The sequence below is a fragment of the Mandrillus leucophaeus genome, unplaced genomic scaffold (assembly GCF_000951045.1).
Source record: "Mandrillus leucophaeus isolate KB7577 unplaced genomic scaffold, Mleu.le_1.0 Scaffold700, whole genome shotgun sequence".
Taxonomy (NCBI): Eukaryota; Metazoa; Chordata; class Mammalia; order Primates; family Cercopithecidae; genus Mandrillus; species Mandrillus leucophaeus.
The window spans coordinates 427,651-443,590 of NW_012107587.1; the positions used below are offsets into that span (position 1 = coordinate 427,651).

General features: G+C 34.0%; 2 protein-coding genes across 7 annotated transcripts in view; one reads left to right on the forward strand and one right to left on the reverse strand.

The window, feature by feature from the left end:
* Window positions 1-15,940, forward strand: part of ANO3 (anoctamin 3) — a 479,469-nt gene that overhangs the window by 371,694 nt on the left and 91,835 nt on the right. For all 3 annotated transcript variants that reach the window (XM_011964701.1, XM_011964700.1, XM_011964702.1), the window contains one exon: window positions 2,303-2,363. In XM_011964701.1, the coding sequence (XP_011820091.1) occupies window positions 2,303-2,363 (61 nt within the window). The remainder of the gene's footprint in view (window positions 1-2,302; window positions 2,364-15,940) is intronic.
* On the reverse strand, window positions 1,617-14,763 carry MUC15 (mucin 15, cell surface associated). Of its 4 annotated transcripts, XM_011964698.1 has the most exons (5): window positions 14,536-14,680; window positions 9,568-9,652; window positions 7,715-8,451; window positions 5,687-5,836; window positions 1,617-3,811 (listed from the first exon to the last, which is right to left on the reverse strand). In XM_011964698.1, exons 3-5 carry the CDS (start codon window positions 8,406-8,408, stop codon window positions 3,651-3,653), a joined length of 1,005 nt encoding a protein of 334 aa, XP_011820088.1. In that variant the 5' UTR covers window positions 8,409-8,451; window positions 9,568-9,652; window positions 14,536-14,680; the 3' UTR covers window positions 1,617-3,650. The 4 variants fall into 4 exon arrangements, with proteins under 4 accessions (XP_011820088.1, XP_011820087.1, XP_011820086.1 ...); XM_011964697.1 differs by lacking the exon at window positions 9,568-9,652 and having other exon boundaries at window positions 14,536-14,763; XM_011964696.1 differs by lacking the exon at window positions 14,536-14,680 and having other exon boundaries at window positions 7,715-8,462; window positions 9,566-9,607.

Consider the following 15,940-nt stretch of genomic DNA (forward strand, 5'->3'; position numbering starts at 1 on the left):
TGTACTTAAATCAAGCTTTGAAGCTAAGTTTGTGACCTTTATATGTTATGCCTAGTCACATTAACAGTGTTGACCATAATGCTTGCCATGGACCCTCCATTCATAAAGGCAAGCTGTTTTTCTAATAGAGTAATTTCATGTATTACATATGTAATCATATATGGAGGACAAGATTCTTTTTGCTTTTAGAAAAATCTTCTATGCTGCTTATGGAATTTTCTCAATATTTTATTTGGGGTTTCTTCAATATAATAAGTGTTCTTATCCTATTAGACAGAACGCTGCTTATCACTTAATTCTCCTGTCAATCACCCGTGATCTAAACTTGAGCCATTTCACAGTAAGCTTGACTCTTCCTTCGCTCTTTTTCCCATTTTCATTCAGCAGCTCATATGTCAGCACCCTAAATAAAGCCCTTAACACCTCAAGCTATAACCACCGACTTCGAGCTGTTCTTGTTGTCTCTATGATCTCCCATATCATAATACATCCCATGTGTAATAGCTTGGTAAATCTAACACATGATTAAACATGGTTGTACTCTTCCTTAGAGCAAGTTCTGAAGTCTTCTCTAATGCTCCTTCTAGCTTTATCTCTCATTAGATGTATGTAACCCCACATTACAAGAATATTACATGTACTCCAACTTTATCTCATGAAGGTGTTTCTAAACTGTTAATGTTTAAATTTATTGACTTAAAATGCCTGAAAGATTTATTAGCAAACCCAGTAAGAAAAAAATTGAGAAGCACTTTAAAGGAAAATACTACACAAACCATGACAAGTTCATGCAACACAATTGTTACTAAGGATGGTTTTTTATTTGCCACTTTTCTAAAAGCATGGCTATTTCTAGAGCAGGGGAGAGCCATTATTTCTTGGTGACCTTTAAATCCCCACAGTCTGTTCTAACACTCTTAAGAGACTGTTTCCTGTATGATGTTGGTTTACAAAGGAAAACAGACAGCTGTTCAACTGTTCAGCAGCCTCAGGTGTCTCTGTTGGACGTCTTGAGAAAAAAAAAATTCTTGATTCCCTGCTGGGTATAATTTTATGAGCTCTGTGGGATAATTTCTTTATGATCCTTTTCTCTCCTGATATAAAAGTACACTGATGATTGTTTTGAAAACCAATTTTGATATTATTTTTTAGAAATACCATGCCTTAACCAACAATGAATTTTAGAGCCATATGGGACATTTTGCACCTATCCACCAACCTTCAAAGGGAGCACTTCTTTTCTATGATGATATTATCAATAATGCCACACTATAGAAAAATACGTTTTATGATGACTTGCTTTACGTATATTTTGCAGTGTGTTCCAGATGTTATAACTGAAATATACATTACTGTTATTTTAATGCTCTCATTGAGCACCCTCTGGATGTCAGATTGAGCAAGGACACAATTCCATTCCAACTTTCCTTATAATACTGTACTTTAGCCCATGATTGTCCTTACCCTTCTGTGAGGACAATGCCCCTATTTTCTCTATAGTTTCTATAGAATTTTTGTGCTGGCCGAACATTTTTTGCCTTCACTGTGTTAGTTTAATTTCTCTCACTAAGTTACATATATACTGAGGGCATTATGCAAATGCAAACAAGCAAAGGTAAATTGAATTTATACTTTATTAAAATCAAACAATACTTACAAGCCTTAAAATTTGATTCAATAACATTATAAAACTATGCATCCTTCTTTATGAAGTTTCAGTTATCTGATTATAAAACACTTTGTTTCATGAGTATCCAGTGATTTATGAAACTTTTGAAACAAATTAAGATGGGATATATTACATCTTATAGCCATTATTGGACCCATCCTACATTTTGAAAGACTAAGAGAATAGAGTTAGCTATTGGAAATGCTGGCTCACTGGAAGAATCCTGCATTTTCCAACTTCCCCACTCCTAGATGTTTTGCTAACAGGAATTGCAACTAGGAATGCCTCACCTGAAAAACTAATTTCATACAACTTTCATTGTAGTTTGACAATCTGTGACCCACAAATACTTCCATAGGATGGTAGAATTTTTTATAATTAGAAATGATGGTGGGGTATAAAGGGAATCAAGAGAGGAGAGAAGAGGGCTAATGTTGTTTCTTTACCTCTCCCCGTGAGAAAAATCGTGTGAAATTGATGCAGGACCCATGAAAGGATTTCATATATAACATTTCCATACTATAAAATAATATGATTCTATTTGAGAAAAAAATCATAATACCTGAGTGCAAACAGTATTCACTGGATTATTATAATCAATTTGCATGACTAATATTTCTGTTTTCTCCTCAGGTGACATATTTGTTTGATAATGGAGGGACAGTCTTCTTTGCTATTTTTATGGCAATATGGGGTAAGTACTTTCTACATTACTTTCTATCACTTATTTTCTGAAGCTGTTTCTGTGTTTCTACACACACACACACGCACGTGTGCACACACACACACACCATGAATCAATTCAAAAATAAAGCCTCTAGGTTGGTACTTGCTTTGTTTGCTCTCTTCGTACATTCACTGCTTCTTTAGGAATTTAACTCTTGATCTCATCTCTAATCTCTAAAACCTAGACTTTCCTACATCAAGGAACATACTTTTTCTATGAAAGGGAGGTGGTAATTAAAAACAAACTGAAACATACTAGAATCCAAATTAATCTTCTATTATTGCTTATGAAACTGATGCTCAGTAAAAAGTTGTTTGATATTTCCATTCATCTTTTTTAACCTTATAGTTCATACATTTAAAGATGCAGAATCTATTCCATTATGATTGAGCAATAATGTCTAATATAAGAAATCTAGTTCCTATCTAACAACTTAAAACTGTACAAATTATGTACAGGTATATTCTTTGGTTAACTTTTTTTTTTTTTTTTTTAACCACGATTCTCATTGAGTTTTTAAGGCACCTAAATAATTGAAGCCTAAGTTATATTAAGACAAGTTAAAATTCCCAAGACCTTTGAAGACTTTTAAAGAAGCTATTACGTTCCTGGGTAGGGTCAGCTTTCCTGCCATGGCCCCGTTGAGTGCAGTCATTGTCAGCTTGGCAACTCAAGGGGCTGATCATGTGTGTGCTGATCTAGAAAATTATAATGTACTAGAATAAGGTCTCTAATTTCTATTGCCTCAGTTTCCCAGTAACAGAAACTCTGGGCTATATCCTCTTTTTAGCTTTAAGTCAAATTTTCTTTAAAAAGCACCCTTTCAATTTTCATTTAAGAAAATGTAATCTTGAACTATGGCACTAGGGCTGCAGACAGAGCAGTAAAGAGTCAACTTCAGTGTTTTAGAATTTCATGGTGGAATAATTTTTATTATGAAATTATCAGGCAGGACTGTAATGGTGAAATCTTTCAGTTTTATCTGATTCCACAAATATTTTCTACTAAGAAAATAATACTAAAATACAAATTAAGGCTACTTAGTAAATGCCTCAGGATGGCCAAAAATTGTAAGAAAGAAAATCTTTGGATGATACATCCTGTCTACATTTCTGCTACTGGTCTCCTGCTTTTATGATTCTCCTTGGCAAAATCCACATGACAGTAATTTTGTTTAACCTTCTGAAAGATGAATTTGTCAAAAGGCTAGGATGTAGATGACACTTGCTGTTTGACGCCTTTTTCCTTTTAGTTCTATACAGAAGTACGAAGTGGAGGTATGTCATCCATAGGAATGCCATCACGTGCATTTTCTTGACTTTCTGGCATGGCTGAATCATTCAGATTTGGATTGTAGTAGCTAGAATTCCCAAAACTCACATCATAAGGTTCCGGTGCATTGTCTAATCGCAGAACTAAAAAAGTAACAAAATAATATTGTTTCACAGTGATACTCTGAGAGATTCACGTTCAGACATCCACCAAAGTATAGGAATTATTCTAGATGAGAAAATAAGTAGAGTTTTATATGGGCTTTTTAGATTTTAGTTTTAAAATTTTAAATAAGTAGATGTTTTTCACGCTTCATTTTTTTATAAGATTAAGAGTACAGTTTTACTTCCAAAATTTTACTGTTGATGGACTCAAAGTAAAGGAACTGAAGAAGAGACCACTATACTATATCAATACCTTGTATAAGGAAGTGTAGACAATGCCTCATTGACTTTTGAATCTGATGATTTCAAAGCCTTGTCAATATGTTCAGAATTTGTCACTTCTGGTGTAAAATTTTTTAAGTGAAGTCAATAATTTTTAAATTAATGTTATTATTTTACCAAATATCTCAGTATCTTGATGGCTAAACCATTTAAGGTGGAGGAGATAACAGAAATTTGTGGGAGCTTATGTTTTCTTCTGATCCATTCAAGTTACCATGTACTTGAGGTTTTCTGATTGTTAATGTGGAAATTTAGTTTTCTTTTTAAACAAATAGTCATTATTTCCTAAAGATCTTGAATTCATTTTTCAAAAAAACTGGACATGCACTTGGTATCTTAAGGTACTACAAGGAATAACTAATTATTAATTAAATTAGTAAACTTCACTTAGGTATCATCATTTGCTTATCTACTTATTCCTTTAGCCATCTGTTTACAAAGGAACCTTAAGTCTTTGGGAGAGGTGTCTCAAAGCTGTTTTTGATGGACAAAACAGTTGTTGTGATTGAGTTATTCCTTTATGCCTCTATTGCTGCAGCTTAGATTATATCAATTTTTGATAAATTGAGTTTTTGCATGACATTACATGTAAAGACAAGATTCTAAGGTTAAAAACTGGATTGAAAACCACTATTATAAATCCTATCCTTTAATTTTGAAAAATGGTACTTTTTGTTTTATATTAGTTCCTAGAAACCCATAATCAGAATTCAGTTACATTTATAATTAACAGATTTGGTTCAGAATATGAGAAATATATCAGTCATATCTGAACTCATTGAAACTCAGATTCAGTAAGACTTCATCAATGGGACTCTCCAGAAGCATTTAACTATTTGTTATGGTGACAAGAATCCCTTGTGCAAACCAGAAGACAGTTTTTTTTTTTTTCCCTGAAGTATAAAACTACAGATGAACCAAACATGAAATCAAATATCAAATCGATATTATATTATTAAAGCACAAACTGACAATTTTATTTTTAGTATACATATTTCTCATTCATAGATATTATGGTTGGCCTTTTCCATCATGTGAGTGGAAAATTCCTGAATTAAGGCACAATGTGACTTTATGTGTGCAAATATGCAACTTTTAGATACTTTGTTTTAGAGCCTCATTAAGATGGTTAATGGAGGACTGCTGTTTCTGTATAAACTTCTATACAGAATTAGAATCAATCTTTGTTCAAATTACTGCTACTAAGTGATCTCACAGTGGCAAGGAATAGCTCTGCTGTCACTTGCTAACCAAACTGGTCATTTTTTTCTTAATGTCCTACCATTCATTATCTTCCAATTTTATACATATGTTTTAGATTCTTGGATTATGATTTAAAACCAATTTTGATGCAATGAGCAACACTTCAAATGTTTTTTAAATTTCACTCACAGGTTTATAATTATTTTGGTTTTGTTCTTTGATAAACAGAAGATGGATCAGAATAAGTCTTCAGTTTATTCATTCATATGAATTCTTTTGGAATTACCTTCTAGGCAATGCAGTGTACATTGACATCTTCATTTAATTAAAACCACTGTGCCCAGGTGAAGTATTGAAAATAGCTTTTACCTGGTTCATTTCTGTCGTCATAAAGTCGCCGATGGGAAAATGAATCCGTTTTCCTTTTTCCACACAACAAGTAGCCAACAAGAGTAAGCAATGAGACACCCAGAATAGCACCTAAAATGGCCCCGAATACTATTCCTGTATTTCTATTTTCTACAGGACAAAAAACATTTAAAGAAATATAAAATAGTTATTCAAAGAATCAAAATCTATACATGTTAACTTTCTATATACCAAAGAATGTTTAACATTTAAAAATTAGATAATGATGTGTTTGTGTGTGTGTGTGTGTGTGTGTGTGTGTGTGTATGTGTTTTATAAAGTACTGTTTGGGATATATTGGTAAACGTATTTGTTGATAAAACCACACTTCTAATTTTTAATTACATTGAAATACTTCTAAGTCTTAGCTCTATAACTGTGTCTTGTTCTTACTAACATCAATAGCACTGAAATGCCATGTGTATACTCCATTAAGATCTAATATCAGTGTTGAACTTTAATGATAAAATGAACTTTGCACTTGTTTCTATAAATAATTCAAAGGTGAAAAGCCAATAGGAGTGAGTGGGTAATAGAAAATGAAAAAACAAATAAGAAGTCACTACAAGGAAAAATCAGTGTATCCTGATAGAGCTTATTTCTAAATACCACAAATAAACCAAGGCAAGATAACTTCAGTGCCTTGTATATCAAGAACAGTTGTCTAGGCCTGAGCTTAAGGGAGTTCAAAATTTCACTGTATTATTATTTTCACTCAGTATCTTATTTGAAGACTAAATTTTCAATAAACTAAATGTTCTCTGAACTGAAATTTAGTACATTTCTCTTTTTTTTTTCTTCTCTTTTCTTGAGGTACTCATTAATTAGGTAGCAAAGGGTCTTGCAGGATCTCTGATTCTATATAAAATCTCATTGCTAAAAAAATTAATTTTCATGTTGGAGTACAGTAAAATTGGTAATGAAATAAAAGAGAAGTAAGCTAACTAAATTTTGTTTTTACATAAAATAGCAATGGTAAGAGTAAGTACTCAGTATTCTCAATATGTATATTAGGTTTAGATAGACTAAAAGAGAGGGAGTATTTTTTAAAATGACAAGATATGTTAAAATCATAGTTAAATGTACATATACAATATATTGATCATGGTGTTATAAAAAGCCTAGATTTCAGAATTTAAAACTTTTCATACACACTGGCAACAACATTCACATAGGAATTTGTATATATGATTTGGTTTTTACATTATTAATATAATCCTTAAGTAAGCCACACTGGAAGTGAGTTCTTGAAGGAAAACAAATTATTAAAAAAAACATTTCAAGGGGGGAAAATACATTAGATCTGAAAAAACAAAACATTAATGAATTATTGAAACTTAGTTATCTTTTTTCATTTTATGGAAAAACGTAAAACCATTTTTATGTTTCAAATGGAAAAGCCTGACATAATCCTTGGATGAAACATAAAAATGTCCACATAATAAATTGTCTGTGATGGTGACAATTTATAAATTCATTACTTTGTTCAACTTTTTAAAAACTCATATATATATACTCATATATAAAAAACATACATATGAACATATATATGTTCAGTTGTATATATATAAGCTTATATATATATGCTCATATATATAATTATGTATATATGTGCAGTTAAATAGTAGTCACATGAGCATGTGGAATTTCAGGTAGTCTCCTCAAGATTCATTGAAAACTGTTACCTAGTATCTCAAAACTATACCATTGCTTTAGTATCCATCTTTTCTTGAACTAACCTAACTTCGCATTTTGTCTCATTGTCTCCTTACACTCCCAAAGAGAAATGACTAGTATATGTTCATTGAAGCCCGAAAACCACTTCACTATTTCTAGTGACTATAATGATCATCCCTCAAAAGTGAGAAAATTCGTGCTACTGTGTTCTCCTCTATTTTTCTAGCATGGTGATTCCTTAGACTTACTCTGCATGACTTATTTGGAATTTCAGTTTCACACCAAAGGAAAGTTAAATTCATTTATATTTACCTTTTTGGGGATCTGATGTATTTGGAAAGAGTTTTGAATTATTGGTGAATTTTAAGGTAGGCTGTAGAGTTGTTTTTTCTTGATAGGGGGTAAACCCAGTGAAGCTATCACTGTTTGTGGTAAGCCATCCACTTGGTTCCACTATCAAGGGGGTCACAGATGGAGAAGCTGGTTCTGAAGAGAGGATGCTAACTGTAATGGAATTGTTATCGGGAGTTTTCACGGTGTCATTGACCAAAGACCAACTGAAGTTTTCTGAAGACAGAGCAGGTGTAGCATTGGGATGTGCTGAGATGGGCAAAGGATCTTCATCTGCTATAGGTGCATTCCAAGGCAATTTAGAAACAAAGCTATGGATCAAGGGAGGGCTTGTGGAAATGGTGGGTGTGGGTTTTAGACTGCCCAAAGAATGCTCTGCTGACGAGTTACTGGAGAAATCTGTTATTCCATGGCTTTTGTTTGGTAGATTCAAAGGAGGAGAATGACTCGCCTTGATAGTTGAGGTGGTTATATTTTCTTTATCTGGGTTGAAGTTTGCTTCACTTTCCAAAGAAATAGGTTTATTTCCCATTGTTTTAAAAACTTCTGCAGTGCTCTGTGTTGTGTTTATGCCTTGATTTTCTTTTCCATGGCTCCCCGATAGAAGTGAACAAAACAAAGTTGAAATCAACAGAATTTTGGCTAAGGTCAACATTGTAGGCTTCTTTGGTATTGGTTTTTTTTTTTTTTTAAGGAATCTGAAAGAAAATAACCATCATTTGAATACCTTAATAAAATATTCTGAGTTTTTAAATGGATCTATATATTTTAAAGTAATAAAAATCTAGACATCATATAGAGATGGTAGTGTCATATTTTTATTCCAAAATTGCTTATTTTGGTTATGTACTTAAACTAGTGCCATTGAGTACTACTTTCCATGTAATCTTTCTTCCTTTGTTGCTTCTAGGGAAATGCCATGCAAAAATTTTCTCAAGCTATACACTGGTATTTCAAAGACCATTTAGCTTGGGAAAAGGTGGAAGAAAACCATAAACACCCACCCACTCACACACATATATTTAAAACATGTATATGAGCTGTTAAGTAAAATTTTTAAAATATTGTAAATATAGACCATGTAGAGCTGGCTGATTTCTTCAATCTATTTAAGAAAACACATTCTTTATAAAGATGTCATTTGAAATATTTATTATGAAAATGACATTACTGATTATACATTAAATGCACCATATATTAGGTTTTTTAAAGTGAGTCAGTCAAGAATACCCCTGAATACATTTTATTAGTATCGAGTTTGAATTACTTGAATTTGAATGTATCCCTTTTCCACAATACTTTTCACTTCATGATGTCCTTCTTGCTACTTAATCCCTAATTGGGGAGATTCAGAAGTCTTCTAGATTTAAGGATATTCTTTAATCTTATTCTCTTATTTTATAAAAGAAGAACATGTTTGGGTGTGTGTGTGGAAAAATATGCTAGATAATTGCAGATTGGGTCCTGATCGCCAATCCAGGCTCCTAAGTGTGAAAGTACCAGAATTCATAAATAGGGTGATATAGAAAAATGTTTTGAAATCAGATTTATATTAAAATTCTGGCTTCTGATACAAATAACTCATGAAAAATAATCATCATAATAAGCAGTTGCTTTTTAATCATTATAATAAACTAACTTCAGAGTGTTGTTCTGATGACTGAATGGGCTGACTTAGGTAGCAGCACTCTAAGCAATATCTAGCCTAAAGTAAACACTTAATAGATGCTAACCTCCATTTAATATTCAAATATAATAATATATCTACAGCATCTTTTTGGTTACAAAGTTTACAGTATCATCTTATTTGATACAATCCCTTGATGTGGCAAGAATAGATTGTATTATGTCCATTTTGCAGATGAAGAAACTGAAGTTTACAATGGCTAGTAACAGAAGCTGGTAGATGGAAGAGGCAATATTTAAACTGACTCCAATCTCATAAGAAGCTAAAATTTGAAGTGCTTTTACTGGAAAATTTACTTTTTTAAAAAATTAGACTTTTATTTCTCAAGCAATAAAATCTGAGTACTAATTTCATGTTATTTGAATTGAACCTTATTTTTCACTGAAAGCCTCCATGCTGCCTGAGAGAGGAAAAGGGAGGAGGTACAACTGCTGTTACTTAGTTCTTTTATTGTGTGCCTTTTCTCAACAGCTCTCTAAAATTTTACAAATATTTTCAACCTTGTTGATGTGTCATTAGGGTCTACAGAGCTTCTAAACACTCCCACTAGTTATGTGTTGGTTTCAAGTACCAAGTCCCCTTTAACATAATGATTTTTCACATATGGTACAACGTAAATATATCTATAATATATGATAATTATCTTCAAAGTCTGATAGTTCTCTTTAAAAGCTTTTAGCAAGCAATTTCATAACCATGCACTTCCAGAACTGTAGACATATTGTATCTTCCATGCCCTATGGTTATCACTTAAGAAAACCCTACTTAAAAAGAAAAGCAGGCAGACATATGAGGACGTTCATAGTGGCATTATTTATAAGAGCCTCAAACCTAAGTGTTCATTAGTAACAGATTGGATAATAAACTGGGGTGTATTCAGATTGTGAAAATTGATGAGCTAGAGCTGCATGCAACGACATGGATGATTATCACAAACATAATGCAGCACTTAAAACACCAGTTGTATTGTGTGATTTCAGTATATAAAGTTCAAAAACAGGCACAAAACTACATTGCTACAAATCGGGAAAGTGCTTTATTACTGGAAGGAAACAGACAGAATTGATTGGCTGGAGCATGGAAGGACCTTGTGTGCTGGTGATACTCTATTTCTCAACCTGATTGTGATTACGTAGGTGTTGGTATTTGTGATCATTCTGCTTATTGTTATTTCATTCACTTTTCTGTGACAACTAGGACATTTAGATTGTTCTAAAACTGTTTAACGGAACTGGAAAGTATATTACTATTATGCATTTGTTATATCAGCTGCTTTACATGTTTTCTATTTAATGCTAATCAAAAATAAACAAATGATGAAGGGCTTATTAATCCCACTTTACAGATGATTAAGTGGGACATGAATAATGTCAGTAATGTGTCCAAGGACACATAGCTAGTAACTGAGAGATTGGATTTGGATTCAAACCTTGACATGTCTGATTTAAAGCTAGTCAATATTCATCTTTGTAACATAAGTTGCAGAGGAATATAGAATTTGGTACACAGCTGCTTTTTAGAACTTCTTTCTACCATTAGTTTGTTTGTTTTTTTTTTAATACAGCCTCTCCAAATTTAATGATTTTAACCAGAGCAGTTTATAATCCCATTTTTACAAAACACTGAGAATATAAGTCTGTCTGTCTTCAGAGAACCCATTAAATACACTAAATATGCTTTTGCTCTAATATAAGAAAATCACAACAACTGTCTATTATGGTTTCTAGATGGATATCTTTACCATGGAGTTTACAGATGAGCATTTACAAAGCATGAATGATTATCTCTGGCACCTGTAGTTGACCAATATTTACTTAAACTGATGCCTCACCTAGCACGTTTAAAATATAATTCATTTTAGTTTAAAAATAGTTACGTGTACCTTTTTAGAAACATCTCTCTCCCGTGAACTCTGCAAAGTTTACAGCAAACATAACGGTCCATTTGATTATCTTCTGCAAGTGATCTAATTTGTAAACCGTACTTGGCCACTATTTTCAACATTATTATGGCATTTGATTTATTTTCTCTATATCTAGTTGTTTTGCTATTTTTCTCTTCCTAATAAAGTGGTCACCAGTGGGGGGAAAAATGTCCTTAGCTGTTCTTCTATTTTTCTTATAATATGATATGAGAGACATGGCATTGAGCTTTCATTCCCTGCCTGTAGTGAAAATCTACATATCAAGAGTCAATAAAGTGAATTCTGCTGTTCCTGTTTCACCTTGCCTGTGACATTGAATCACCAAGGGGATCTCTCATTCCTTTACCCAGCTTTTGATTGTAACTTGAAAACCTAGGGTATCAACACCCCAAACCTGCCCAGCACTCTGTTACTGCCTATAATTTATCTCCCAGGAAAAGGAGAGAAAGGGAAGAGAGGGGTAGTTCAGTATGTTGTGAATACTATTAAATATTTACAGTTTATTCAGAAATTGATACAGTTATAGATAAGGCTTTTGTGAAGACAGATTGTCCTGACATTGCAGTAGGGAACAAGTTTGCCTCTGCTGCCCAGCTTCTAGGAGAACCAGGTTACGCCACTTACTCAGGCCCCTTTCATCTTAAAGTCGTAAAAGCAGCCAGAAATTGAAGTCATCGTTATTCAGAACCCCACCATGAAATTTTGCTGGAGTAAGGTCCAGGAGATTTGGCCTAAGTTTGACCTCATGCTAACTGAACAAAGCGCTTTGCAAGGGACAAAAACCTAATAGAGGTGGGACAGCAACTCCAGAGGGCAACAAATGAAATCTATATATGTTTTATTTTTTGGTGTGCTTTCCTTTAGCCTTTCTCCATCTCTGGAGTTCAAATATCTAACTCTATGCTATATACTTGTTTTATAAAGCTGAAATGATGATGGATTATAGATGGTATGCCTGAGTGCGCCCAAGTTCATCTGTCAGCCAGGTGCACTGTGGGGGCAGACAGAAGGTGGGATGAAAGAAAAGTAGAATTGCAGAGGGAGAGAAATCAGGAGAACCCGATAACATGATTTCACCTCCTGACCTTTGCCTCTTTTTGCATCTGGGTGGTAACTCCTAAGAGGAATTTTGAAGTTATAAAATAGAAACAGGTTTAGGATCATCACAAACTCGAAAAACTTCTAAGGGTAGAATTACTATAAAGTGAACAGAGAAAGAAAGGAGGATTTCCAGTTCCTTTGTGATACCTTAGGATTCTAAACTTTCCTGTATGTATTAAATTTTTTCTGTTTCTAAAATTTCACTAGTTTTAAAATATACTTTCATAGTGTCACTGTTTTTAAACAACTCCTCTACACAGAGAGAATGAACACGACTTTCGCCTTCTTTGTTATTGGCACTGAAAGTGGTTTCACATTACTACTTTTGTATGGAGGGCTGCAGAAGGTGATGAGAAAAAACAGAAAACACCTCTGGCCAGTAAGGGAAGCAAACCCACATTCACTGTTCATATTTTTGCTTCCTCTTAAATGCATAAAGTCATTATTCTGTCCAGGCTCTATGTTGAAATCGTGAGTCATACTTATTTTACACCAAGCTTTGGAAATAAGGAGATGTCCTGGTTTATGTCAGGTAATTAACCCATGTAAGGGCAAAGAAATGCTAGTCATTCCAAACAGAATCAAAATCAGAAATCCTAAATAGAATCATCAGTTCAGGTACACTGCAGGCATAATATAAAACATGCTTCTATAGTAAAATCACTGATGAGTATACATGGGGCTGCCTTTTCTCCAAGTTGCATTTGATCATTCTTACAGATCTTAGGCTACAAATTAAGACAGATGGGTTTTGTTTGTCTCTCTAAAGAAAACTCTGTCTGCCATGTAACTAACATCTCAGGAAGAACTTGAGTGTTACTCTGAGTGGCTTTTTCCAATGTTGGAAAAAGTATTTTTAGTTTCCTAAATGCAAGAACAACAATAAATGAGGACTTTAGACGTCCTTCTAAAAATGCCTCTTTTATGAGGGTTTTGGAAGGGTAATCAACTAGAAAAAGGATTGTGCCTGAGAAACTTAGGCCTCTCATTTTACTTTTATTTGATGTAAAAAGAAAGAAAAAATAAAAAAGAAAAACCTGACTTTCTTTCAAGAAAAAAAAAAAATTCAGAAGTTTGGGAACATTATTCTGGCTAAAGACTTAGGCTACAGAAACACAGGAAAAATGTAGAATTTGTCATACGACCCACTACCTTAGGGGTTTTCAGTAGTGAACTCCAATACTTAAATAATTACTGATGGTGTCAAGCTTTGAAAGAAAGAATGTTTCTCTGAAAGAAATGTTCTAGATTGAAATTTTCAAGCATAGGGTTTCCAGCCTTCTGTATCATACTTTAATGTCTATAGGAGCAGCCTCTATAGATTAAATAGAAAGTACATAAATGGAAATCAGCATCCTTTTAATACAAAAAGAGGCTTATATAGCCACAAAATGAAAATAATTTTCAGAAACTTTACCACATTTTCATTTCATAGGATGTTTTCTGTAGTAACTGATGTAACCTTTTAGATTTCCAGTGAAAGTTAGACATGTACACATATGCTAAATAATTATATGTACTGTACAATAGTTTGCCAACTTTGTAATTAAGAAAACATTTGAAAAAGATGTATAGAAGCTTCTAATCTATTTTATTAGAGGATTTTTTTCCAAAACTATTCTAATACTTAAAGCAAAAACCTCTAACACTTAAAGCAAAAACCTTTCAGCACAAATGCATAATTTAAATCTAAGATTCAATTTATATTCATGCTGCCGCTTCCACTTTAAACATTTTGAAACCTTTACTAAGATCTGACTTAAGGAAATTCTATTTCACAGTCACGTATGTTTTAAATAAGGCTTTTATTTAACTCTTCTGCTGGTTCCGTAATCTAGCAAATTTAGCAGTAATTTTTAAAGCTAACTTATTTAAGAGTGCAAATACTCATTTGGAAGGTAATTACTTAATAAAACAACTACTTGTCTTTACAAGGATTGCCGTAGCTACTTGCCATGCTGTTCTTTCAAAAGTTGAGACCACTGTGATTCTCTTTAGTAAATAAGGAAGAGAGAGAGTGGAGAGTGAAAGAGAGAAAGAGAGAGACCTAAGTACCCATCACACACTTACCTTCAGGCTTAGGAGGTATTTACAATCAGGAACTGAAATATCACAGTTGTCCTGTCTGAAAGCAATCTGTCGTGCATTAGAGAAAACAGATGGGTTAAGTGTGACAATGTCGCACTGAGCAGGAGGGTGCCAGGGAAACAAAATTAGGTGGGGCTGGCTGTATCTTGCTTGTGTAACAGAGCGCCCAGGAACCTGACTGACCTGCTTCTCAGCTGTAAGCATTAAGATATCACCTCATCCAGGCCTTTAACAACAACAACAAAAGCCCAGCCCTCCAGTTTTCATAGGTTGATCGTTTTAGCTTTGGGACAAGGTATTACTCTCTCGTGAGTGGTAGCAAAACATGGGGCATCATTTCCCCCAGCCAAGTGAAAAAAAAGGACAAAGATTTTGGCAAAGTCATCTGGTATAGCAGGAATTTCTGACATGTGCTGGGTCCCCGCTCCTTGCAGGTGAGGAAACCAAACAAGTCATGCCCTGCACTTGTTGCTCTGTGCCAGCCCCACATTCTCTTGAATCATAAACAATGTTTCTGTACTATAGTTTCTGTACTGTACCCTATGTGTGTACTTAAAGCCTAAGTAGAGAAAATGTAGCCGGGTCAGTAGTGAGGCATCTATTCTGAGGTCCACTGAAATTGTTTAAGAAAGTCCTACCTAACACAGAGTGAATTAGTATGTATTGGAATCCCTGAGAACGCTGTGAGGTGTTACGTGAAAAATCATCATCATGACTGAGATTCGGTTTCTTGCTGACTTTCAGTAGTTTAGAGAGGAACTGGGGCCTGAGAATGGCCATTTATCCTAGGAGCCTTCTCGATTAAGTAGTTTCCACCCTGTGTGCTCTCTGCTTTTACTCTCACTTTAGAAGCTGGAGAATTTCAGAAGTGGCCAGGTAATGCTTGATTAAATACTAGAGTTGAATAACAACTTGGCATACTTCCTACACTTCCTTTCAGAGCTTATGAAAGGGAGAAGAGTGAAACTGGGATCTTCTGTACATCAGCGTTTGGGGATGGCGCCAAGGCCCGTTCAGCTCAGTATGCCTGAGGTTCATACTTGGTTTCTGTTGCACAAAGAGATAGGTTTTCAACCGCTGAGCGAGAAATGAAACTTTAGCTAAAATGCAGGAGCTGGTAAGCTTCAAATGGAATGCAAAGAATTTGCCCAGTTAATTGCCCCGAGGAAAGAACAACGTAATTCTATAGTTTTAAATTTTCTGAAGCCCAAAGGCCCCTTCAGAGTTTGATTAGAAATTAAACCAACCCCTGAAAAATACTGTCTCAAAAGATATTTAAGCTGTCTCTACTGTGGTACAAAGAAAAGCAGGTTAAATTTAATCAAACAGCTAGTTACCGAACGGTGGCTTAATAGAATTCAGTGGCTTATTTTCAGATTAGCCGCTT